The sequence below is a fragment of the Bos mutus genome, chromosome 24 (assembly GCF_027580195.1).
Source record: "Bos mutus isolate GX-2022 chromosome 24, NWIPB_WYAK_1.1, whole genome shotgun sequence".
Taxonomy (NCBI): domain Eukaryota; kingdom Metazoa; phylum Chordata; class Mammalia; order Artiodactyla; family Bovidae; genus Bos; species Bos mutus.
Genome location: NC_091640.1, coordinates 58,154,645 through 58,181,315, shown reverse-complemented (window position 1 = coordinate 58,181,315; position 26,671 = coordinate 58,154,645). Strand labels below are relative to the sequence as shown.

At 45.1% G+C, this 26,671-nt stretch overlaps 1 protein-coding gene across 1 annotated transcript in view; it reads right to left on the bottom strand.

The window, feature by feature from the left end:
* The window catches only part of LOC102266072 (O-acyltransferase like protein), a 68,253-nt gene extending 49,487 nt beyond the window's left edge, over nucleotides 1–18,766 (bottom strand). The window contains exons 1-2 of the mRNA XM_005910422.2: nucleotides 18,613–18,766; nucleotides 958–1,093 (exon numbers count right to left, since the gene is read on the bottom strand). Coding sequence (XP_005910484.2) covers nucleotides 958–1,093; nucleotides 18,613–18,766 — 290 coding nt within the window. The remainder of the gene's footprint in view (nucleotides 1–957; nucleotides 1,094–18,612) is intronic.
* Between the last annotated feature and the right edge of the window lie 7,905 nt (nucleotides 18,767–26,671).

The following is a 26,671-nucleotide window of genomic DNA, read 5'->3' as shown; positions in this document are numbered from 1 at the left end:
ATAAAAATTGCTGGGATGCTTCTTCTAAGCATGCAACTTACAGGATTGTATAGGTCTGACCTTTTGTTCTGATATCAAAGCCATTAATCTGCTTTGAAAATAGGGTATGACTTTTGTACTCCCTGATTAAACCCTCAAGCCATCATTGTCAAATCCTCAGCGCGACCAGTAGAGCTGGGTGCTACTCTGCATGTCTCCAAAGGTTAACCGTTGTGAGACCATTTTACAGCATTAACATCAGAGAGCTTGGATTTCGTGTCATTATTTTATATTGTTGTCATTAGCCAAACAGTAATGCATTTTCTTTCAGTGTTGTATGCATACATGAAGTATATCTTTGTATTTAATAAGAGGTTGTGCTGTTCCTAGTTTTTTCTCCCCCCAGAAGTCAAAGAATTAACGTGCTTTGAAGACGGTCAGCCCTGTGACCCTACTCCGTGATGCATTCATAAAGGGCTTGGGCATTTGCTGAGACAGCTTCAGATTCCTGTCTCGGAGCTCAGTTTCTGGGAAAGGACTATGGGTAATGGGGAGCCCACTTCCTTCGGTATTCCAAACACTGCCGGTGAGTAAGGAGTTAACGCTCGGGAACACTGGCTGAGACTGGACCTTGGGTTCCCCACAAAGATCATCCAGGGGTCTTGTCCCTGCAGTGTGGTGGGAGGAGCATATGAAGCCCTGTTTGGCCTGCGGACAACTATCTCCTATACCTCCACACTCAGGACGTGCAAGAAAGTTTCTGCCAACTGTTTAAAATTTAAACTTTTTGCAAAACACCTTAATAGCTTTTTTTTTTTTTTTTTTTTTTTGAATGAAGATAAGCAATCAGTCCATGGGGTCGGAAAGAGTCGGATACGGACTGAGCAAATACGGACACACACACACAGGCATGTACCGGGTTTCCATCACGAGCTCGGGTCCCTTGAAGCGCGCACGCGCAGACGCCCGCTCACCTGCGCCACGTGGAGCTTGCAGTAGCGGCCCCGGAAGCGCCCGGCGGGCGCGCGGGTGGAGAGACACTCGCTGTAAGAGCCCAGCCTGTCCACGTTTCCGTCCAGAACGTTGCTGCCCAGCTTCCCGACCGAGTCATACACTGCGTTTCAAACAGAAGTGGGCAGCGTTAGCGTCCTTGCTTCAGATGAATTCATCAGCGCTCAGCTCCCCCTTCCAAACCTCTAAAACTTAAAGGAACCGAGAAAGAAGAGAGTATTTCGGTAACACTCTCGAGCCTGCGTTCTTCGTCCGGAGCCCCTCTCTTCACCGCAGAGAACCACGATGTATGTTGTCGCGCGCGATTTGTTGCTAAAAAAGATGAAGACTCTGCATTCACGCTCTGGGGAGTAAGAAAGACGTAAGTAAAATTGGTGGCTTTCCTCTCTCCTCTATACACCCAGGAGAAAATACTCTTAAAATTTTTTTATATACAATTTCGTAGGACCTTATTTTGGAGAGAGGTTTTGTATGTTTGTTCGTTCGGTTTTTAATCTTGGGAGCGAAAAAGTGCAGTAATCAAGTCCCATAGTTCATGGCTCTCTTAGCCGTGGTCCTATAAAATTCTTACTTGGTTTGTTTGTGCTCGTATATTTCCTTTCCCCCTTCATTTTAAATAATTCATTTCCTTTCCTCTTTCTTCAACTTTCCCTTTCTCTTTTCCCTCCCCCAATTCCTCCAACGCTCATGTTTGATATGCACCATCTCATTTGTCGTGTTCTTGTCTTCTGTAAGTCTATTTGTCATTTATGTTAAAGGCTTTCTGCTTCAGATCTCCTGTTTCCACGGTTTGGTACTGTTTATGGTGTTACTGCAGTGATTTTGGAGCCCCCCAAAATAAAGTCTGACACTGTTTCCACTGTTTCCCCATCTATTTCCCATGAAGTTATGGGACCAGATGCCAAAATTAAAAGACGCTTACTCCTTGGAAGGAAAGTTATGACCAACCTAGATAGCATATTCAAAAGCAGAGACATTACTTTGCCAACAAAGGTCGGTCTAGTCAAGGCTATCGTTTTTCCAGTGGTCATGTATGGATGGGAGAGTTGGACTGTGAAGAAAGCTAAGCGCCGAAGAATTGATGCTTTTGAACTGTGGTGTTGGAGAAGACTCTTGAGAGTCCCTTGGACTGCAAGGAGATCCAGCCAGTCCATTCTGAAGGAGATCAGCCCTGGGTGTTCTTTGGAAGGAATGATGCTAAAGCTGAAACTCCAGTACTTTGGCCACCTCATGCGAAGAGTTGACTCATTGGAAAAGACTCTGATGCTGGGAGGGATTGGGGGCAGGAGGAGAAGGGGACGACAGAGGATGAGATGGCTGGATGGCATCACCGACTCAATGGACGTGAGTTTGAGTCAACTCCGGGAGTTGGTGATGGACAGGGAGGCCTGGCGTGCTGCAGTCTATGAGGTTGCAAAGAGTCAAATACGACTGAGCGACTGAACTGAACTGAACTGGACTGATGGTGTTATTGTGTCCAGAGCTTCTAACTACTGTATGATAATTCATCACCGTTTTACACTTTGCTGTTCTCTGAGTGGTGGACACATAGATGGTCTGTAACCCACAAAAACATGGGGACAAATTCCTCAACTTACATGAGGCTTTAGTTCAGATTTACACCCTGTGGGGGCTTCCCAGCTGACCCTAGTAGTAAAGAACCCACTTGCCAATGCAGGAGACCAGGAGACGGAAGAGATTCGTGTTCCCTCCCTGGGTCAGAAAGATCCCTTGGAGAAGGGAATGGCAACCCACTGTAGTATTCTTGCCTAGAGAATCCCCATGCACAGAGGAGCCTGGTGGGCTATGGTCCATAGGGTCACAATGAGTCGGACACAAGGTACACAAATACCGTGTAAATCCCACCAGATTGTTCCAGAGTGACTGCCCAGACTATATCCTCAGGAATGCTGGTTCCTCTCTGCATGGTTCAGCTTTCCCATTTGTGGTGGTTGATAGATATAAAATGATACCCAGTTACTTAGATTTTTGTTTCTATAATTAAAAATAAGTCAGGATATTTTTGTTCAAAATATCTAAGCCATGTCAGTTTTCTCTTCTGTAAAGTACCTGTTTATATCCTTTGCCCATTTCTTAATGAATTTTCTTTTTTGATTTGCAAGAGCTCCTGATTATTGTGTATATTGGTCCTTGTCTACCTGAGTCATCAAAAATACCCTCAGTTATCTGGGAGGGTTTTGGTTTTTTTTTTTAATCTATAATGTCCTTTATTTGATAGAAATCCATTCTTTTGAGACTGTAATTTTTGTTCTATTCTTGAACAGCCTTTGTTCTAGCCAATACTGATGACATAATTTGCAGGACTAATACAAAATGAAAATACAGGGCCTCTTGTTTAAGAATTAATTAAGCATTTCAAGATGGTGACAGAAAATCACATTAAAGAAAGCATGGGGCCCCTTTAAATGCGGGGCCCTGTGTGACTGCAAAGGTCTCATGTCTATGAAGCCAGTCCTGGTTCTAATACCAGAACCGTATGGTTTTTATTATTTCGGATTTGAAGTATATTGAGTATTAAGCCTTTAGTCATCTTTGCAAAGTTGAGCCAGTTAATGTTTGTGAACTGCTAGCCATTCATACAAATTTCAGAAAATTCATGTTCAGAAAAATTCAGGAAATTTTTAGAAATTGCAAAAAAATTCAGAAAAAAAATTACTGAGCTCTTCAAAATATCCAACTAGAATACTGATTGAAACTGCTTCACACTTACAGGTTATTTGGGGGAAACAGACGTCATTTTTGTATCAAGCCATCACTGGATGTCACACAAGTTACTGAAATCATCTTCTGTGTCCTTATTTATCATTTTGTATTTTTCCATGATAATCTTAAAACAGATTACAGGGACTTTCCCCGGTGGTCCAGGGTTAAGACTCCATGCTTTCACTGCAGGGCCACGGGTTCAATCCCTGGTAGAGGAACTGAGATCCCGCAGGCCGAGCTGCACGGCCAAAAAAAAAAGTTTACATAAACATTCCTAGGTAGTGTGTCGTTTGCTATTTTCCTTGGTGTTTTAATTTCAATAGTTTCCAACTGATTGTTGCTTGTGTGGAAAATTGCTATCAATTTTTGTTATTTGTTCTGGAACCTGGAGATTTTGTTGGACTTTCTCAATAGTTCTATGGCCTTATTTATTTCTCTCTAATCATTGGACCACTTTCTCCCCCCCTTTTTTAGTTTTGGAATCAAAGTTATAGTCAAATTTATAAAGTGAGTTGGGCAGCTTTCACAATTTTCATTTTCTGGAACAGCGGTAACGTCCCAGGTGGCCTAGTGGTAAAGAGCCCGCCTGCCAACGCAGGAGACATAAAAGACGCGGGTGCAGCCCCTGGGTCGGGAAGATGCCCTGGAGGAGGGCATGGCAGCCCACTCCAGTGTTCTTGCCTGGAGAATCCCAGGAGCAGAGAAGGCTGGTTGTCTACAGCCCACAGGGTCACAAAGAGTCAGACACTGCCGAATCGACTTGACGCACAACACACATGATTACAACTGGTTGCTAAGGGTTATGACGCTGGTGATGGTGGAGGGAGGGCGTTGCGTATGTCTACAAAGTGGTTGCAAGAGGTAGGTTTGTGGTGATGAATCCCTGTGTCTTGATTGTGGTATGAGTTACACAGATCTACACGTGTGCTTAAATGATACAGAACTATACACACACATTGCACCAATGTCAGTTTCCGAGGCACAGGGAGCTCAGGTCACTCGCCCAGGGCCACATCGTTGTTAAGTGACAGGACAGTGAGAAATCTGAAGCACAGAGGTGATAAGTACTATACACTTCAATACAAATCTACTTCTGTTTAATTGCTAGCAAGATTCAGAACTGAGTATTCAAACTAGCAAATGAGAATCAGAGCTGTGTGTTCAAATTCATTTTAATCTTAACCTCTAACTTTTTGCCCCCTAAAATACACAAAAAGACCCTGTTTTGGTTGTCAGTTCTTATCTGTAGCTAAAGATATTGATCTTCCTTAGAATGAGTGGGGAGAAAACCCAAATACAGCTGGCAAATCACACAGCAGTTCTGCCTCTGTTTCGACTAATGACTGGGTTCCTGAGATATAATGCAGAATCAGGTTGAATCAATTGCATTTGGCTTACGTGAGTGCTCTTTAAGAAAGTAGTTTGTTATTTTGAAGGCTTCCCGGCCATAACTGGGAAGATGGTCCCTGCTGAGCTGCCGAAGGTAACCAGACCTTCGCTGTGAACCCTGTCCTCTTCTGTTCTGCTGCGCTGGCCGCTTGGGCTTAACAGTGGGTGTCTGATATCACTGGCCTCTATTTTATGGTTCTGGGTTATTGCCAGAATGAGTATAACTGACTCTTCCCTTTTCCCTCCCGTGGGAGTGACTCTCCTCAGCTCTGACCACACTCAAAACCTTAGAGCTGGTGTCCACGGTCACTTACAGCCAGTGATCATCTTTTAAGCTAAACAGCCTGAATCACAAGATTGACCAAGTCCCTCCCCTTCTTACAACACCTCCAAGGCACCATGAACAAAAGTTAAAAGGTAGCTGTCAAGGGAGAGGATGTATCTACTGTATTAATAACTTGGATAAAGAATTGTATTCAGAAAAAAAAAAATTGTATTCAGGACCTCCATGGTGGTTCAGTGGGCGAAAAATCCGCCTGTCAGTGCAGGGGACACAGGCTCAACCCCTGGTTTGAGAAGACCACACATGGCATGGAGCAGCTAGGCCCGTGTACCCCACACGCCTTAGAGCCGTGCTCCCCCCAGGAGAAGCCGTCGAACCGCAGCTAGAGAAAGCCAGCTCGGGGCAACAGAGGCCGCCTGGCTCAGCCAACAACAAATAAATCAATACAATTATAGTTTTAGAAAAGAATTGTATTCAGATCGTATAAAGAACCTTAGAAATCAGAAATGTTTTAAAAGTCAAAGTAACTGATTGAAAATCTGCTAAGGATATGAACGGGCAACTCTTGGAGAAGGAAGTCCAAGTAACTGATGATTATGAGACTCACATATTATTTAGCAAATAGAGTGTATATACGATAAAATATGAACAGAAATTTTAAAATCAGTATTTTAAAAATTTCTTCTCAGGTATTCCATAATCTCAAGCAGGAGTTGGTGAACCGGGCCTGCCTGTTTTTATACGTGATTTTCTTGCAGTACAGCTATCTCATCTGTTTACCTATTACCAACGCTGCTTCGTTAATGCAGACAAAACTGAGTAGTTGCAATGGAGACTGTAAGGCCCACAGAGCCGAAAATATTTACCGTCTGTTTCTTTAGAGAAAAACCTGGCAGATCTCTTATCTAGGGCCAGGATTCTCATTCCTGGGCAGACATTAGAATCACCTGGAGCAACTTTTTAAAATATGCTAAGGCCCAGGCTTCCTCCTCACAGAGTGACTTAATCGGCCAGGGGAGAGGCGAGGGCATTAATTGTTTTTTCAAAAGTTTCCAGGATATAATTTTTTTTGCATCTTATTTGACATTGTTCCATTTAGTTAATAGCTTCCCCCCTTTTTTTTCCTGTTTTTTTTTTAATTATCAAAGATTGGAATTGTACAGTATTGAGAAGTGTAGGACAAAATACAATTAGTGGAGGGCAATTGTATCTGCAAATTATGTTGTATTAACCTGGTCATTGTTGGGAAATAAAAGTCATAACAGACCTTAAAAAAAAAAAACTCCCAGGAGATGCTCTGTGCAGTCAGGCTTGATTGCAATGCTCTTTCAGATCATTTCCAGACTTGAGCTCAGTTTAAAAGGCCTTTCGTGACCAGACCTGCTTCTCCAGGCTCATCGTCCCACACCCACACCCATTTCCTCTGCTCCATTATACAGGAGGCACCAGGCCCGCACTTGCCTGTCTTTCTGCCTGGAATGTCCCTCCTTCCTGTCTGCCCCTCCAACGCTGAATCACCCTGGGAGTCTGGGGCGGGGGATGGTCTGCTCCAGGAAGCCGCCCAGACTCTCGCCTAGTCCAACACGCTGGAAGGCCTGTCACCGCTGGCCGTCTCCCCTGTGATGGAGGAGCTGTGCCTTCATCCAAGCACGTTTCAGACCAAGAGGTCAATAAACATTCACTGAATTAATTGCCTTAAATTTTGAAAAACGTAAGTTCGAATGCCCCAAATCCAGCTCCACAAATGTAAGTTCTTCTCTGTGTCAAGAACAAAACTGGATGTACTTATTAGAAACACATGTGCGTGCTCAGTCATGTCGGACTCTTTGCAACCCCATGGACTGTAGCCCACCAGGCTCCTCTGTCCATTGGGTTTTCCAAGCAAGAACACTGCAGTGGGTTGCCATTTCCTTCCCTAGGGATCTTCCCGACCCAGCGATCAAATCTCCGTCTCCTGTGTCTCCTGCATTGCAGGCGGATTCCTTACCGCTTGAGCCATCTGGGAAGACCCTTATTAGAAATAGACTGCATAATTTCCAAATTCCCTTCTTCATCACTAAGTATCCCAAACCTGGTAGCCTAAAGTTTAAGGATCTGGAGCTGTAAGAGCCTGTCTTGACCCTTGGATGAGTCCCTGCAGGACAAACAGAGAGAGATACCTAATTCTTCATTTGAGAAGATTAAACTCTAGTTTTCTTTCCAATTGGTGTTTTGTTTCGTAAATGGATTGGATTTATGGTTTTCTAGCTGAGGTTATTTTGCATGCTGTGGACATTTCCAATTAGATTTACTTCCTTTCTGATTATGAATTCGAATGGACAGGTTGTCCTTTTCCTGCCTTACCCTTGATTAGTTTCTGTCAACATCCTGAGATGCCAGCCAGGGGCCCCCATCCCGATCTAAATACACTGTGATTTTCATGGGAGGGAGGGATAGAATAAACTAAAGATTAATTCCACCTGCTACTTCAAATCACACGCCGGTTGTTCCAAGTTTTCATTTCCAAAAGATTAAAAACAGTTCTGCTGAGCTAATTGGCAGACACGTTTTCTGTCTTGGTGATGATATGTGGATATTAAAATGTAGAAGTGATCAATTTGTGGCTTTAAATGGAGGAAAAAAAGACCTTGGTCAGTGATCTTAAATTTTAAAATATGAATGCACCTATCTATATCAGGAAGGTGAAGGCAGCAGAAGCTTCTAGAATGCTCAGCCACAAACAAATCCTGAAAGCATAAGTCATCTTGAGCATCTACTGCTGCTGCTACTGCTAAGTTGCTTCAGTCGTGTCTGACTCTGTGACCACCAGGCTCCCGAGTCCCTGGGATTCTCCAGGCAAGAACACTGGAGTGGGTTGCCATTTCCTTCTCCAATGCGAGAAAGTGAAGTCGCTCAGTCGTGTCCGACTCTGTGTGACCCCATGGACTGCAGCCTACCAGGCTCCTCCGTCCACGGGATTTTCCAGGCAAGAGTACTGGAGTGGGGTGCCATTGCCTTCTCCGTCAGCATCTACAGAAAATATTTATTAAGCACCTACCAGATGGCTGTGTTACACCGGAGATTTTCTAAAACTAGAATTGAATAGTCCTTGCTCTGCGGCTGATGCACATAAATGCTAAGCATCAGTTGTCAGGGATCTCCTTGTGGATAAAAGATAAGAATGTGCTATTGATCTGATATCCAAGTTCCTGAATCAGGCTCTTTGCAAACGTCTCCTGGCAGTCCACCTTGCATCTGGCCAACTATTAAACTTGGACTACAACGAGAATAGTATGTATATTAGTTTCCTGTGGTTGCTGTTACAAATTATCACAAACTTGGTGGCTTAAAACCACAGAAATTTGGACTTCCCTGGTGGTCTAGTGGTTAAGAATCTGCCTGGTGCAATGCAGGAGACCTGGGTTCGATCCTTGGTTTGGGAAGATCCCCTGGAGAAGGGAATGGCTACCCACTCCAGTATTCTTGCCGGGAGAATGCCATGGGCAGAGGAGCCTGGTGGGCTACAGTCTGCCGTCGCGAAGAGTCAGACACGACTAAGCCACTAACACTTTTCACAATGTTAGTAGAGGGTGCTGGTTTGATCCCTGGTTGGGGAATTAAGATCCCACATTCTCAGGAGCAACTAAGCCCACACATGACAACTGCTGAGCCCCAGGGCCACCACTAGAGAGTCCTGCCCTGTAATGAAACATCTTGCATGATGCAACAAAGATCCTGTGTCCCCAACTAAGACCCAGTACAGCCAAACAAATGATAAATAAGTGAATATTTTTTAAAAGACACAGAAATTTATTCTCTCACAGTTTTGGAGGCCAGAGGTCCAAAATCAGTATCACTGAGCCAAAATCAATGTGTCAGTACAGCTGTGCTCCTTCTGGACGCCTCAGGGGAGAATCCATCATCCTTTGCCTCTTCCAGCCTCTTGTGGCTGCCAGCGTCCCTTGGCTTGCGGTCATGTCACTCTGATCTGTCTCTGTGGTTGCATCTTCTCCTCTGTGTCAAACCTCCCTCCTCCTTGTCCCTCCCTCTTCTAAGGATCCTTGTGATTGCATTTCGGGTCCACCTGGGTAAGCCAGGGTAACCTTCTCATCTCAGAATCTTTAATATAAACATATCTGCAGATCCTTTGGACAGAAAGGAAATCCAACCAGTCCATCCTAAAGGAAATCAACCCTGAATATTCATTGGAAGGACTGATGCTGAAGTTGAAGCTCCAATACTTTGACCACCTGATGCAAAGAACTGACTCATTGGGAAAAGACCCTGATGCTGGGAAAAATTGAAGGCAGGAGGAGAAGGGGATGACAGAGGATAAGATGGTGGGATGGCATCACCAACTCAATGAACATAAGTTTGAGCAAACTCCAGGAGATGGTGAAGGACAGGGAAGCCTGGTGTGCTGCAGTCCATGGGGTCACAAAGAGTCAGACATGACTGAGCCACTGAGCAACAACAGCTTGTTTCCATATAAGGTAATATTCACAGGTCCCAGGGGTTAGAATGAGAGGTCTTTGGGGATCTAGGTTTCAGCCTACAACAACATGGATATTTGAAATCCAGTTAACCCGGAAATTTCAGTGAAGCCCACGCTGTCGCCCTTTCTGTATTATGAGCTTTTCTTGGTTTCAGCATCTTTTCTGACCCTAGCTTCAGCACCAGTGGAGGGGGTGGCCTTGAATAAAATGCCCTCCAGACTGACAGCCAGATGGGAAAAGAGGCAATGTTCTGAGAATTTAAATCAAGCAGATGGTCAGTCTTCCACTGAGGACCAGAGATCAGAGGCAGGGCTGGGGCCTTGACTGGCTAGCCAAGTGAGTGGCCCTGTGGCCCGCCCCCTATACTAAGCCTCGGTTTTCAGAAGAGAGGATGAGACAGGAAATAATCACTCCAAGAGATAAATGATGAAGCCAAAGGGAGGGGGTGATCAGTCAGAGTAGGAAGATGAGCAACACAACCATTAGAGTGGGCTGAGGGCCGAGGGCCGGGAGAAGGGACTCGAAGGGTTAGGAGAGTTTTACAGCAAAGGGAGCTGCTTGGGGAAGATTTCAAGGATGTGAGGAGCTTGGAGAAAACAGGAAATGAAAAACCCTGCCAGCTGCCAGGAACCAGAAACCTCCCTCCATCCGTCTCCTTGTTTCCCTGAGGAGCAAAGTGCAGGAAAATGCAGACTTGATGTGAAACCATTGGGGCCTCAATATGCTGAGCAGTTTTAATTCCGTATAAATCGACTCCCCCTGAGAGGCCTCCCCTGCAGAGAGGGCTGCAAATGGGTCTGCTTGGACTCGATGGAGTGGCCGTGGGTGGGCCTGGGACATCACAAGGAAAATGAGTTCCAAGACCTACCTGAGACCGCTTGCTTTGCTTTTTTATTTTCATCTCAGATAATAAACACATGATTTTTTATTCTGGAGGGTGGTTGGTTTCGAGAAGCCATAACTCTCTGTATTTGTTTCCTGCAGCTGTGTTAACAAACACCACTAACTGGGTGGCCTGACACAACAGAAGTTTTTTGTCCCATGGTTCTGGAGACTAGAAGTCCGAAATCATGGGGTCAGGAGGGTTGGTTCCGTCTAGAGGCTCCGGAGGAGAATCTGCCGGCAGTCCTTGGAGATCCTTGGCTCTTAAACACACCCACTCCTTCTCTGCCCTGGTCGTTAGGCAGCATTTCTCCCTGGGTGTCTGTCTGTGTGTCTGTTTCCTTTTTTTCATTTTGTGGCCACACCACACGGCATGTGGGATCTTAGTTCCCCAACCAGGGGTCAAATCCGTGCTCCCTGCAACGGAAGCATGGAACCCTAAGCACTGCACCACCGGGGAATTCCTGTATTTCCCTCTTATAAGGACATGAGTCATTGGATTTGGACTGTCCCTAATGTGAAGAGCCGACTCATTGGGAAAGATCCTGATGCTAGGAAAGATTGAGGGCAGGAGGAGAAGGGGGTGACAAAGGATGAGATGGTTGGGTGGCATAGCTGACTCAATTGGACATGAGTTTGAGCAAACTCTCGGAGATGGTGAAGGACAGGGAAGCCTGGTGTGCTGCAGTCCATGGGGTTTCAAAGAGTTGGACATGACTGAGCAACTGAATAACAGTCTGGCACTGACCTAGAGCCAGACGTCCTGGAATGTGAAGTCAAGTGGGCCTTAGAAAGCATCACTATGAACAAAGCTAGTGGAGGTGATGGAATTTCAGTTGAGCTATTTCAAATCCTGAAAGATGATGCTGTGAAAGTGCTGCACTCAAGATGCCAGCAAATTTGGAAAACTCAGCAGTGGCCACAGGACTGGAAAAGGTCAGTTTTCATTCCAATCCCAAAGAAAGGCAATGCCAAAGAATGTTCAAACCACCGCACAATTGCACTCATCTCACATGCTAGTAAAGTCATGCTCAAAATTCTCCAAGCCAGGCTTCAGCAATACATGAACCATGAACTTTCTGATGTTCAAGCTGGTTTTAGAAAAGGCAGAGGAACCAGAGATCAAATTGCCAACATCTGCTGGATCATGGAAAAAGCAAGAGAGTTCCAGAAAAACATCTATTTCTGATTTCTTGACTATGCCAAAGCCTTTGTGTGGATCACAATAAACTGTGGAAAATTCTTCAAGAGATGGGAATACCAGACCACCTGACCTGCCTCTTGAGAAATCTGTATGCAGGTCAGGAAGCAACAGTTAGAACTGGACATGGAACAACAGACTGGTTCCAAATCAGAAAAGGAGTACGTCAAGGCTGTATATTGTCACCCTGCTTATTTAACTTCTATGCAGAGTACATCATGAGAAACGCTGGACTGGAAGAAACACAAGCTGGAATCAAGATTGCTGGGAGAAATAGCAATCACCTCAGATATGCAGATGACACCACCCTTATGGCAGAAAGTGAAGAGGAACTAAAAAGTCTCTTGATGAAAGTGAAAGTGGAGAGTGAAAAAGTTGGCTTAAAGCTCAACATTCAGAAAATGAAGATCACGGCATCTGGTCCCATCACTTCCTGGTAAATAGATGGAGAAACAGTGAAAACAGTGTCAGACTTTATTTTCTTGGGCTCCAAAATCACTACAGATGGTGACTGCAGCCATGAAATTAAAAGACGCTTACTCCTTGGAAGGAAAGTTATGACCAACCTAGATAGCATATTCAAAAGCAGAGACATTACTTTGCCAACAAAGGTTCGTCTAGTCAAGGTTATGGTTTTTCCTGTGGTCATGTATGGATGTGAGAGTTGGACGGTGAGGAAGGCTGAGTGCCGAAGAATTGATGCTTTTGAACTGTGGTGTTGGAGAAGACTCTTGAGAGTCCCTTGGACTGCGAGGAGATCCAACCAGTCCATTCTAAAGGAGATCAGCCCTGGGATTTCTTTGGAAGGAAAGATGCTAAAGCTGAAACTCTAGTACTTTGGCCACCTCATGCAAAGAGTTGACTCATTGGAAAAGACTCTGATGCTGGGAGGGATTGGGGGCAGGAGGAAAAGGGGCTGACAGAGGATGAGATGGCTGGATGATATCACCGACTCGTTGGACATGAGTCTGATGGAACTCTGAGAGTGGTGATGGACAGGGAGGCCTGGCGTGCTGCGATTCATGGGGTCACAAAGAGTCGGACATGACTGAGCGACTGAACTGATAGCCCCACCATAACTTGATCACATCTGTAAAGATCCTGTTTCCAAACAGGATCATGGACCACAGTGCCAGGACTTGGGGTTTCAACATATCTTTTTGGAGGACACCGTTCAACCTGTAACATTCTCCAAGTGGGGATTCTAATCCAAGCCGAGGGTACCACCAAGTAGCTTGTGAGCCGTGGTGGAAGAAGCTGCGGGCCTGGAGAGAAGCAGCAGCCACGTGCTCGGGGAAAGTACAACAAGATTACGGAGAGATGGGACCCTAGGAGGGCGGAAACTGGAGAACACCGTGAGCCATGGAGAGACCTGCAGGAGTAACTGATCAGCTGCCTGGTAGGACGGAAGACACATAACACGGCTTCAGAGTCTCCTTTCAATGGTGTTTCTATTGTGTGTTCTGGTCATCTGCTCATTATCTGCTCTTTAAATTATGTGTTAAAACATTTATACCAAGTGCCAACACAGAAGAGCATAAACCCTTCTTAGTTTCCAGGTGAAAAGAGGAAAGATGGAAGAAGCTAAGATGTTCAGACGGGAGACACGAAATCATTATTCTAGAACATACGTAAGAAAGCCAAAGGCAGGAAGTCCCCAGATTAGCATGAAAGGGTATATGGATATATAGATATACCTCTATCTCCATATGTATTTAATAAGGATCACATATTCACTAAGGGCTTCCTAGGTGGCTCAGTGGTAAAGAATCTGCCTGCCAATGCAGGAGAAGCAGTGTTTGATCCCTGCATCAGGAAGATCCCCTGGAGAAGAAATGGCAACCCACTCCAGTACTCTTGACTGGGAGATCCCATGGACAGAGGAGCCTGGCGGGCTACAGTCTGTGCAGTCGCAAAAGAGCCAGACACGGCTTAGAGACTAAACACATTCGCTAAACGAATTCACCATTTTGTATTAAAATCTAATATTAGAAACACAGCAAGGAAAACAAGTAGGTGTGGGGGTGGAAAACCAAAGCGGGATAGAACAAAAGGGAAGGAAAAACAGGAAGAAATGTGGTCCCGGGGCTGAGACCCTGAGCTCCCAATGCCACAGACCCACGTTTGATCCCTGATCAGGGAACGAGATCCCACAGGCCACAGCTAAGATTTGGCACAGCCAAATAAATATTAAAAACAAAATAAGCTATGTCTCATTAAAAATGTAAATATCATTTTAAAAATAATAATACTCCTGTTATAAATTCCATACATAGCCAATTGATGCTCACAGAATGCTTTCATTAATTTTTGCCAAATTCTCATTTTCTGTCGCCAACCTATGATTATGCCTATGACACCAATGAGTGTCATCCCCACATAAATGGCGGGTGATATTTTTGTCCATCCTTATGAGTAATGCGGATGTGAAGCCAGGAAGATATGCCAGAGCTTCACCCATTCGTCCAGGATGTGAGCCATGTTTTTGCTGAATGACAGTTGTGGGTGCTATTTATAATGTGAAGGCTATAGACATAACACACAGTTTAAGTTTTCATTTGTAGCATTTTCTCCATCAACTTCTGAAGTCTAGACAGTCAACAACACAAGTCCTGACCTGCAGGGATTGCTGACTTGCGCGGTGAATAAACTTCTGCCGCTGACTTCAAGCCCCTAGCCTGCCGTCCCCGAGCTTGAGCTCGGAGGTTGATGGCCAGTAGCCCAGCAGTACATCTCCACCGCACAGGCTCGTTTGGGAGTACAGACGATGGGGACTTCCCTGAGGGTCCAGTGGCTAAGACTCCACACTCCCAGTGTGGGAGGCCTGGGTTTGACCCCTGGTCAGGGAACTAAATCCCACAAGCCGCAACCAGAGGTCCCACATGCCATCTTCAGTGAATGACTGAAGATCCCGCGTGCTGCGGCTGAGACCTGGCGCAGCCAAATAAAGAATATAAATTAAAAATAAAATCTAAAGAGTACAGATGATGGCCAGATGCAATACAACCATTAGGAAGTGATGACTTTTGAGTATTCATTCCTTTTGTTCTTAACATACTCTGCTGCTGCTCAGTTGCTTCAGTTGCGTCCGACTCTGTGCGACCCCATAGACTGCAGCCCACCAGGTTCCTCCATTCCTGGGATTCTCCAGGCAAGAACACTGGAGTGGGTTGCCATTCCCTTCTCCCTAACATACTCTACCCAATTGTTAATTTATGTGATTTAACCCTTAAAAGTCCCTGCGTTGGACATTCAGCTTAAACACTCGACCCCGGCTAGAGCAGACTGCTGAGCGGAGAAATTAGAACATTTTTAAGCTGCTGCAGACCCTCACACTCTGAGAAGCACAAGCTCTCTACTTCATGGGTGGGAAAACTTGTTTAGCAAAGTGAACGGCTTGGCTGGGGCCAAGCACATGGCTGGTTCTCGGCCTAAACAGGACGAGAGCCCAGGTGCCAGGCCTGCTGGCCCAGCAGTGTCTGTGGAGCAATGCCTTGTTCCTGAGACGGGGTTCTGTTTACAAGGGAGGGACAGTGAGGAAAGGAGCGGTGGGAAGGTGCAGGCAGAAAGAGGTGGAGAGAGAAGACAAACCCCCGTAAGGAAGGACGATCCTTGAGTTAGAAAGAGGTGAGTGTTAAGAAGGAAGATAGTTGACATCACCACGGTCAAGGAAAAAGAAAATGGAGAAAGAAATGACCAGTCTGCAGAGAAGCTGCCAGAGATCTTTGCGGCTGCAATTTTCATGTAAGTGATTGAATGTAGATTGTTGAGGATTGTGGAGTATAAAAGCAAAACAAGAGGTTCCCTGGTAGTCCAGTGGTTAAGAATGTCCACCTTGCAAAGCAAGAGATACCCGTTCAGTCTCTGGCCTGGGAGGATCCCACGTTGCCTTGGATCAGCTAACCCTGGGGGCCGCAGCTACTAAGGGATCTCTCTAAAGCCCACGGGCCACAGCTAACGAGGCTGCCACGGAAACTGCTGCAGCCCGCGGCCTGGGCCTGCGCCCCACGACAGAAGGAGCCCCACAGCGAGAGGCAACCAGAGAAAGCCCGAGCGCAGCAACAAAAACCCAGGGCGGCCAGAAATAGACAAAGGAATAAAACAAAAAATCAGAAGCAGAGGGGCCAGAACGCTGGCCTGAGAATGCCGGCAGAGGTGGGGGATAGAATCAGGGGCCCAGAGGGTGGCAAAAGGAAAGCCTTCAAATAGCGATGGTTGGAGTCTGTTCTCTTTAATGGAGAAGGATGGAGGGAAGGATGCACGGAAACCTCATCTTAGAGTCGTGCTCCTGGACTCGTCCCTTCCATAAGCTCCACCCTCTCCAATCCAGCCTCCTCCACCAGACTGAGCGTCTGTCTTAGGCTCTAACACCAAGCTCTCTCCTGTTCCACAGCAGCAAAGACACCAATTCCCTTCTGCAAAAACAAACACGTCTGCCTGAATTTCAAGCACCCTCTCCCTCCACTTAATTCCTCAGACCCCACTTATTATCAGAGGTTCTGCTGGTGTCATCTCTGTGCTTTGGATTGGGGATGGAGTTTTAAAACATTACTATGCAACATTTAATATCTTAAAAAGGCACAAAGAAAAAAAAAAAAACAAACACCTGTGTTGCAGTCGCCCAGCTTAAAAAACACAACTTGACCCTGATGGATCCCCAGTGACATCCCTACTCTCACCACCCCCACTGCAGGGCCACCTCTAACCGAATGTGGAGGTTATCGTTCTCACGCTTTCTTTCCTTTTGTACCAGGTACGTATGTCCCCCAAAGCAATAGAGCACCTTAACTTGAATTTTTGAAACTTTACCTACTATATATATATATTCTTCCACGACTTTTTTTCCTTGATGTTATTTTTGCATATTCCCTTCATATTGATACATGTGTTTCTGCTTCATTCTTTTTTTTTTTTTTTTTTTTTGCTGATGACTATTTTTGGTCTTGTTTCTCTGGTTGCTGTTTATTTGGGGCAGTAATTGAAAATGCAGGCTTGGGAATCAGATGACCTGGTTCCAAATCCTACCTGCATCACTTATTTTGGCAAGATGCTTTGCATCTTTGTGGCTCACTTATAAAACAGAGGTGAAAGTAATGTCCTCCCCACGGGTGAGGAAGGGCGTTAGGACTAAACGAGAGACAACTCTTGCACTGGGCCGGGAGCAGCACTTGCCATGTAAACATACTCTCTAAATACTGACTTTCATTATTTTTCCATCCACATGACTGTCAGGAAAACCACGCTGAGAACAAAGGTCAGAACCACGTTCTACGCTCGAAATCTCAGACACCCTGTCAAAGCAACAACGCCAAGGGCGTTGGGGATGCGCTAGAACGAAACTCAGTCACACCACCAGATAGTAGTATTCACCCACCCACTGATGGTCCTCTGTCCCGTTTATACACATCAGTCAGCTCTTTCTTGGACCGTTCGACTTTGGGACACTTCTACAACTAAAAAAAGAAATAAATAAATAAGGTGTCAATGTCCATGTGCCTACAGATGGAACACCGTGGGTGCAAGACCAGAGTAACGTACGCGACAGATAAAGCACTAACAAGGCTGTGACTAACGATGACAATGCCTCCCACCATCACATCACCAGGACTCACCGAACCCTGATGGATTTTCTTGGCCAGCTTATTGGGCCTGTGTTTGTCAGAATGTTCTCTGTCAATATTACCAAGTATTACAGAAAAACATATTCAATTCCAAAATAAAACTTGAAGATGGCTATTGAATCCATTGGATACGTATCACCCTATCATTTCATTAACTACAAGAACATATAATTTGAAGTAATTGCTTCAAGTCATGTGCCATTTTGAATTAATACTAGATCAAAACTTTTGTTTATCTTTAATATGTATATTATGTTCCTAATTGGATTTCCCAATACAAAGTAAATTATTCATGTGTTAAATGGAAATGAAAATTGCTGTAAGAATGTTTCTGGCTTTGGAAAAAGTGAGTTTTTACATTTTCCTCCTTAGCGGTTTACATCAGCATCAAGAAGGAATCATTCTCCTGGAGAGGTTATCCCACTGAAAATGAATCTGATTTCTTGCCACTTTCTGACAGGAATGTATATGTCCCTTTAGCTGTGAAAATAATTCTGGAAAACTAACAAAAAATAAAATTACTGCAGCCTGCTGTCCATCCATATCGCATGCAAAGAGGTCTGGCTACAATCAAATTTATTATACACAATCCGAGCCAATATGTTCACCAAAATACTCCTCAGAATTTACCATCAAACATAAAATGGGCAGACCTGTTTCCTAAACAGTGAAGCAATTCTTTTTCAAATGCAGACTAAATGTCTAGAGAAAGAAATAAACCAAGCTATCTCATACAGTGGTGAAATGTTATCAACTTCAAAAATAGTAAACAGCATCATACAATTTACAAATAATCGTCACTCATTGAGAAACTGGTCCTCATGAAATTCCTTCTGGCTGGAATTAATACCACTCTCTCTAGTGCCTTCTGAAGTTAAAATTCCTTCTTCCTTCTTGATTCCTGTTGCAAATTGTAAATTGAGCTTCTCTTGTCTTTCCTATTTGGTCCTGGGTTTTTAATTCTCAAGAGCTTTTCTAGAACATCCCAAGTCCAAACCTGTCTGCCCCATGTTCAGCTACCCAACGGGCCAGGAAAAACCTACTTACTTCTTAGAGCATATTCTTTGGGCTCCACTGAATTCAGATCAGAAAGGAATTCTTCAAAGTCCTGCATGCACTTGAGAGAAACATTTCTTGCAGGAAAAACAAAAGGCAACTGAAATTGAAAAGAGAGGAGACAAAGCAGCAAAGTCAGGGCCATCTTCGGTGAAGACCTTCGCCTGGCAGGGCAAAATTTCCCTCCTAGACAAGACCTTGCATTTATAAAACACCAGACCACAACGTGTTGGGGGGAAATGTGACATTCTCGCGCTTTAACGTGCAGAGACAAGCTGTGTCTCCTCCGCCACCTGCAAAGCGGCCGCATTGAACAAACCATGGAAACCGATTTGTGTACGACTTGTTATTGTTGAGTAAAATCGCCCTGTGGATGTGGGGGCCGCTGACCACCTGGCTTCCTTTAGTTATGCGGATTAACATTTCCAGTTAATAGGGACTAGCCTAGACTTTCTCGCATTAGATGCCTTGTGTACATCTCTGGGTTTAACAAATAAGCGAATGGAGGAAGTGAGGTGGCAGGGTTGGGTTTTTACCCAAGAATGAGTGTGAATCCAATCTATAGAACGTTCAGGAAATGCTAAGCAAAGAAGGGCTTCTGCGTCATCATCTGGGCATTTTCTGCCTCTGTTAATATGTTTGCCGGATTTGAAAGCCACAAGTGGGAGTGATGAACCTCCCCACGGAAACACCGGGTATTGTGGTAGGACAAATAAACACCCACTTCATCCCAGGGGGCTTAGGATGCACGTCCAACGAAGCAAACGATGCTGGAAAAGACCAGGGTGACTGTGTTCATCTACCTTAAAAAAGTATGAACTGTGTGGATCCGGATTTCTCATGGTATAGATACTTTCTTTCTAGGAAGTCTGTCCTTAAATAATAACCTCTCTAAGTGAAAGTCAGTCAGTCGTGTCCAGCTCTTGGTGACCCCCTGGACTGTAGCCCGCCAGGCTCCTCTGTCCATGGGATCCTCCAGGCAAGAATATTGGAGTGGGTAGGAATTCCTTTCTCCAGGGGATCTTCCCAACCCAGTGATCGAACCTGCGTCTCAAGTCTCCTGCGTTGTCAGACAGGCTCTTTACCACTAGCGCCACCTGGGAAGCCGTCTGACCTATAAAGACCCTTAATAAATAGTGGCTATTGTGATTTATTATTATTCTGTTATGGTTATTATATAAAGAGAAAAGATTCAGGCGCAGAAGCAGTTAAAGTGATACAGGGTGAATAGTTCTTGAAAAAAATAGATCATTAGCTCCAAGTTACAAAAGGACAGTTCTGAAACAGTGAAGAGTTTTCTAGTCAAAACTACCCAAAGATGAACTGGGCTCTTTCCAATGGTAGAGCAGTCTCTGCCCTTCAGTTCAGTTTAGTTCAGTTCAGTCGCTCAGTTGTGTCCGACTCTGCGACCCCGTGAATCGCAGCACACCAGGCCCTCCTGTCCATCACCAACTCCCGGAGTTCACTCAGACTCATGTCCATCGAGTCGGTGATGCCATCCAGCCATCTCATCCTCTGTCGTCCCCTTCTCCGCCTGCCCCCAATCCCTCCCAGCATCAGAGTCTTTTCCAATGAGGCTCTGCCCTTGATTGACTGAGCACTAGATGAGAGCGTTACCGATGAGATTCAGTCATCAAATAGTCTTTTTAAAAATCACCTTTAAGGTCTCCTCTGACCTTGAAACCCTCTGAGTCTACCTTCAAAATTCTTTTCTGCTGTGAATACATCGACTGTTACTATGCACCCGGAGACTGTTCTGAAATTGAAGTAGAAGCTGAAATGTCAGTGCAAAACATGGAGGAGAACACCCAGTCTGGAACTACACGGAGGAAGCAGCAACTTGTGTAAAACATGGAGGAGAACACCCAGTCTGGAACTACACGGAGGAAGCAGCAACTTGGACTGAAAAATGGACCTAACTTGGCACCAGAAACCAGAGTAGAAGCTGTTCCCTTTCCCCATCTGTAAATGCATAGAAGCGTACAATCAGCCCACCTCAGCTGTTTCCTCGAATTACATCAGCGTTCTTCAGTGATAAACATTCGTGCTAAAGGTCTCAATTCCATGTGTGTCTCCTGTGCTTAACACTTTCAATGTTAAAAAATAAATAAATAAAAGGCAAAGAACGGGAGGGTTGAAAATACTGGAGATTTAGGTAATTTGGATATTTAAGAATGATTAAGCAGAAAAATCTCTCAAGCCTGGATTTATTTCCACGTCAGTTGTTGACATTGTATAGTCCTTGAAAATATGAAATTACCTTTCAGAATTCAGTGTGAAGTGTTCCATCTTTTGTCAATAGAGGGAAAAATCTAATGAGCAGAATACATATCCACATTTTAATCAGCAATAAAAACCACCTAAATGATCTTTTAAAATTCCACATACATAAAAAAAGAGAGAGAGAATCTCACTTTTCAAGACGTTTATAACGTTTTTCCCAACTCTTAAGAAATAAAATTTTAAGTAATCAAGCTTCAAGGAGTCAGCTGTTCTTTGAAGACGTTTTAAGCACCTGTTTTCCACATGGCAGCGTGCTGGGTATAAAAATAGGACATGAAAATAAAGAACTTCCTGAAGCACACCTCTTTCATTTCCCGAGGCGGCGGCTGTCACTGGCTGTTGCTGTTGTTAATGTCGCCGCCATTGGATTCAAGAAGCTGGCTCAATGGACATGAGTCTGAGTGAACTCCGGGAGTTGGTGATGGACAGGGAGGCCTGGCATGCTGTGGTTCATGGGGTCGCAAAGAGTCGGACACGACTGAGCGACTGAGCTGAACTGTATACTGGAGTGGACAGCCGTTCCCTTCTCCAGGGGATCTTCCTGATTTCGGGATTGAACCTGTGTCTCCTACATCCTCTGGGAAGGCCAAATCAACTATACTTCTGTAGGATATTAAAATGAAATAACTGACTTTGTCGTCTTGCTGGGATAGTGTCTTATTAAGAGGGTAGGAAAAACTTAAGCTTCAACATGTCCCACCAGGAGCGGACCCTTGGGGCCAAGATTATTGGTGGTTCCTGGAAGGCTGACTGGTTCCCAGCTGGGCAGAGATGCCGAGCAGTGTCCATGTTCTTTTCTCCCGGATCTTGGTTCTCCCCTTTTCCTGACCAACGAATGCAGTGCTGTGTGACTCTCCATCTGCAATCACCACGACCGTTGCCGCCGTGCCACAATGCGTGCATTTAAAGTGTCCCCGGTTTGTTGTATCACCGACTCCAGTCAAAGCAAGAGCACCATTTGACCAAGGGCTGGTCATCCCATGCCTGAGGTTAGGCTGCTGGGGGTCAGGGAGGATGACCTTCTGGTTTCGGGAGTAGGAGGCAAGATCCATCTCTCAGAGATTCCCAGATTCCCAGAAAGGAATCAGACACTGAACTGATGGAATCAAGATAAATTTCCATTACCCCTGCTTAGAGATCTATCTTCTACCCTTTCCAGATGGAGTCGTTTCCTCTGACACAGGCAACTCTGCTTTCTCCTGACTCACGTCAACTTCACACCATCCTCTCCAATCCGGGGCTCTATGCCTTCCTTGTTCTTTTTAAAAACATATATATAGATGTTTCTTCTCCAGAAATAACCAATCCAATTAAACTTGACTTGAGGATCAGACAATTGCTCTTGTGCTAAATCCTCCCTTTCTGGAACCTAGTTGGAAGTGTGATAGGGTGGACTCTAATTTTAGAGTTCCCCTAGGTAAAAATATCATCTTGCAAAGGATTGTGTTTAGAAACAAACTTGCCATGGTAGTGTAATTTACAATTATAACTAAGGAAAGCCCAAGGATAGCAGCTTACAATCAAATAGAAAAGCACATTAAATAATCAGTTCCTTTAAATACTGTGAAACAGAAATAGCGTTGCTTTAGGAGTCAAAACTAACCTCATAAGTTTAATTTGGAAACATGTTTTCTGGGAAAAGCACTTCTGTTTCCTTAAGTAAAAATAACCACTAGGGCAAGGGTATAATTCCAGGGCAAACCTGGAGAGGAAATTGGTACAAAAAGGTAGATGCGGAATCCACAGCCCCGGTTCTAGCTGCCAGCTGCCCTGTAGGGGGTAAAACGTGCGTGGAGCAGAGCACGTGCTTCTGATCTGTGCTCCTAATCTTGTCTCCCGCCCCAGCGCCCATCCACCAAGCATCCTTCTGCGTTCCGCTCCGTGCCCAGTACACTGACGTTGCAGAATATGACTGGTCTTCTTGTTTTCTGGCTTTTATTCAGTTTTCACCAGCGGCAGGAGCAGGCCGGAAATTGTTGGGTGTGAAGCGGAAGCTTCTCTGTAATTTCTTTCCCACTGCTCTTGCTTGGCTGTGACTATGGCTCTAGTTCTCTGTGACCCTCGACATTCTTTGTTCCAACCCAGTATATAGTCCCTTCCTTAATTACGATAAAATCAAAGCTTTTCTAGTGTGGCATTTGTGTTCTGCTAGGACCCTAATTCATACAGGACCCGAATGCTGGACACCCCCAGGTCTCCCTTTCTAACAAAGGCAGCAAACATAAATGAACAGACTTCCAGCACAACACAGGCCAAGGTGATGGAACTTTTATCACGCAGAGTGTTGAGTTTCTAAGATGTTCACCCAGGGGAGGCAGCGCGCAGGTGCGGCGCGTGGCTGCCCGTCGACCTCCCGGCCTGCCCCGCGCTAGCTGACGTCGCGCCGCCTGGAAAAATAAAAAAAATAAAAATAAAATGTTCACCCAAAGCTACAGGGACTGTAGGGAGGGGAAATGGATGTCAAAAGAGAATGCTCTCTGTTACAGCAAGACTGACAGTAGCCAAGTCTCAGATTCGACCTTACACACAGACCATGTGGATCGAGGCCAGGCTGTTCAGAATCAGTGCTTTGGGAGTCAGCTAGTCCAGAAGCTTCTAGCACCAGGAAGAGAGGCCCTTTGCAGAGAAATAAGCTCACGTTTCATATCCCAAAGGTTTAAGATTAACTCTGTAGGAGTGTGAGGTTCCCCACTGCAAAAAGAAACTCAAACAAGAAAGTTTCAAGAATCCATTTAAGGACTTCCTTGGTGGTGCAGTGGATAAGAATCCACCTGCCAACGCGGGGGACATGGGTTTTATCCCTGGTCCAGGAAGATTCCGCACGCCGCCGACAAAGCCCTTGTGCCACAACTACTGAGTCCTCGCTCTGGAGCCCGAGCCGAAATGACTGAGCGCAGGTGCTGAGCGTGGCTGCAACAACGGAGGCCCACACGCCTAGAGCCTGGGCTCCACCACAAGAGAAGCTCCCACGATGAGAAGTCCATGCGCGGCAACCAAGAAAATAAGTAAATTTTAAAAAAGAAAGTGACTGTATAATGATTCTTTAAAAAAAAAAAATCCATTTAAGCAAAGACTGAACAGTGCAGGAGCAGAAGCCAAGTTTTTAAGCTAACTAACTCCAGGTTCCTTATTTGGAAGATGTACGCTTAAAAGAAAGAGCTACAATCTGGTATCCTTACAGCATCTCATTGGCTGTGTGTGTGTGTGTGTGTGTGTGTGTAACTAAATGGCATAAATAACACCCACATTTGGTACACCCCTCTTTATTTTCAGACCCATTCTTTGGGATAAATAAATGGTTTCTTTAAGGCATATTTTATTTTATGAAGTTCTTTAAACACATTTTTCACCTTCCAAGAAGGCATTAAAAAAAGTGCTCATGGCATGATGGTTATGAAATATAAAAACTTTTTCAGCCAAACTTTTCCCTAGGAAATTTCCATTGGTCAAAGATCCTGGGGTGGAACTCACTAGGTCACTGACCCTGAAGAGAGGTGCCCAGCAGCGCTTCGGGGTAGACCAGTTGTTCTTTGGAGGCTGTACTGCAGTAGGAGTCAGGAATTTGAAGAAAATGTGGCAGGAAGCAGTTGTCTGTGCCACGGACACTAAGCCTACATCACCCTTCGCTTCATTTTATGTTTTACCACCTTGCTGGCACTCTTCATGCATTACTGCTACTCAATTATTGATAAAAATCACTCAATCACACACATTCATTCAAACAAAACCTAACCTTGAATGGACATCTAACGCTCAAGTTCACCTTCCTTATAAACAGCTCTTCATTTTTACTTATACATTTCTATTTAAGTAGTCCACACCTTGAAATAAATCTGTTTTGTGTTCATTAAAAAATCGCTTAGGTTTGAACTTTCACACGTCTCTTCTCTGTACCCTGCAGCACGGCATTTATTTTCATCCTCCTGAAATGCTACCTACGACTGCAGCCTCTTTCTAAGCCTCCTGCCTGTCCCCTGAGCTGAGCCTCAAGTCCACGTGGCCCACTGTGTTAGCACCGTAGCTGCATCGATTTAAACTCTATTCCCAGGACGCTCATTTAGGCTGTGCCAGTATTTCGTTTTCTGCCTTCTGTGCACGAGGTGGGGCCGCATTTCTCTGCCTCCTCGTTGTTAGTTAGCCGGGACCGTGTGACTGGCTTTGGTCAGTGAGTTGTGGAGACGGGCGTCTGTCATTTCTGGGCTCGAGCATCCAACCACACTTGCCACAACACCCAGCAGCTTTTGTTCAAAGTGGAGCCTTGGAGCAACATCTGGGCAAGAAATGTCTTGCTGTAAGTCATTAAGATCAAAGGTTATAACCACAGCACAGCCTAATACTGCTCAATACACTCTCCTGCAATCCATCCTACGCACTGCCACCAGTTCATCTGGTTATCACTCCCCTGTCCAAATAATTCATCTTGATCAGAGTACAAACCCCCTGGATTGTCATTCAAAGTTTTTTACAACTTGGACCCAGCCTGCTCTTGCCAGCCCCACCCCCTTTCCCCACCAACAGAGGAAGTGGGATTCCTAAAAATTCATGGAATGTGCCCCAGTTACAACTAATAAAAATGGGCAAAATTCATAAGCCCCAATGTGGATTTTTTGCTCAGCATCCAGCATGTTAATCCATATACTCATGTCTTTCGTTAATAGCTAGAAATTTTCCACAGGATACGGAAATGGCAACCCACTCCAGTATTCTTGCCTGGAGAATTCCGTGGACAGAGGAGCCTGGCGGGCTATAGTCCATGGGGTCAAAGGAGTTGGGAACAACTTAGCAAGTAAACAAGAATTTTCTGTACTAGCTCTCCCCAATTCTATTTCCCCTTTCTGGAACTATTAAACTCATTGTAGTCAATCATGTCATCTCTGACTATCTGTGACCCCAGGGACTGTAGCCCACCAGGCTCCTCTGTCCATGGGATTTCCCAGGCAAGAATACCCGACTGAGTTGCCATTTCCTTCTCCAGGAGATCTTTTCAACCCAGGGATGGAACCCATGTCTCCTGCACTGGCAGGGAGATTCTTTACTGCTGAGCCATCAGGGAAGCCCATCAAACTTGCTTCTTTATCTTTCCAGACGCCTAGCCTCTTTCATGTATTTCATCTCCTTATCTCCGTGCTGCGTTCTAGGGGGTTTCTTCACAATCCATCTTCCAGCTCATCAGTTCCCTCTCCAGTCGAACCATCCAGGGCTGCAGCACTGGGTGCTGTTTCTTTTTTTAATAATAATTTACCTTTGGCTGTCCCGCTGCGGCACGGGCTTCTCTCTAGTTGCAGTGTGTGGGCTTCTCACTGCAGTGGCTTCTCTTGGTGCAGAGTGTGGGCTCTAGGGCACCCGGGCTTCAGCGGTCGTGGCACAAAGGCTCAGGAGTCGGCTCATGGGCTCCAGAGCACAGGCTCAGCAGATGTGGCACACGGGTTTGGGTGCTTCACAGCACGTGGGGTCTTCCCGGACCAGGGATCGAACCCAAGTCTCCTACATTGGCAGGTGTTCTTTATCACAGAGCCACCAGGGAAGACCCTGGGTGCTGCTTCCTCATTGTGGGACCTCTGAACATTTAAAAAAAACTTTCTTCAATGCTCAACTAGGCATTTAGTAGATGCCAATTTCATATTACCAAGCATGTTTGGGTATGTGAGTAGACAAGACTCCCAGGTTACCCAAAGCCATAGTGCCACAAACAAAAATTCTAGTATCGTGTTTTGCAAATACTTTTTATTTGTTGAATAAAGGAGTATCTGTCGATATGTACATAAAC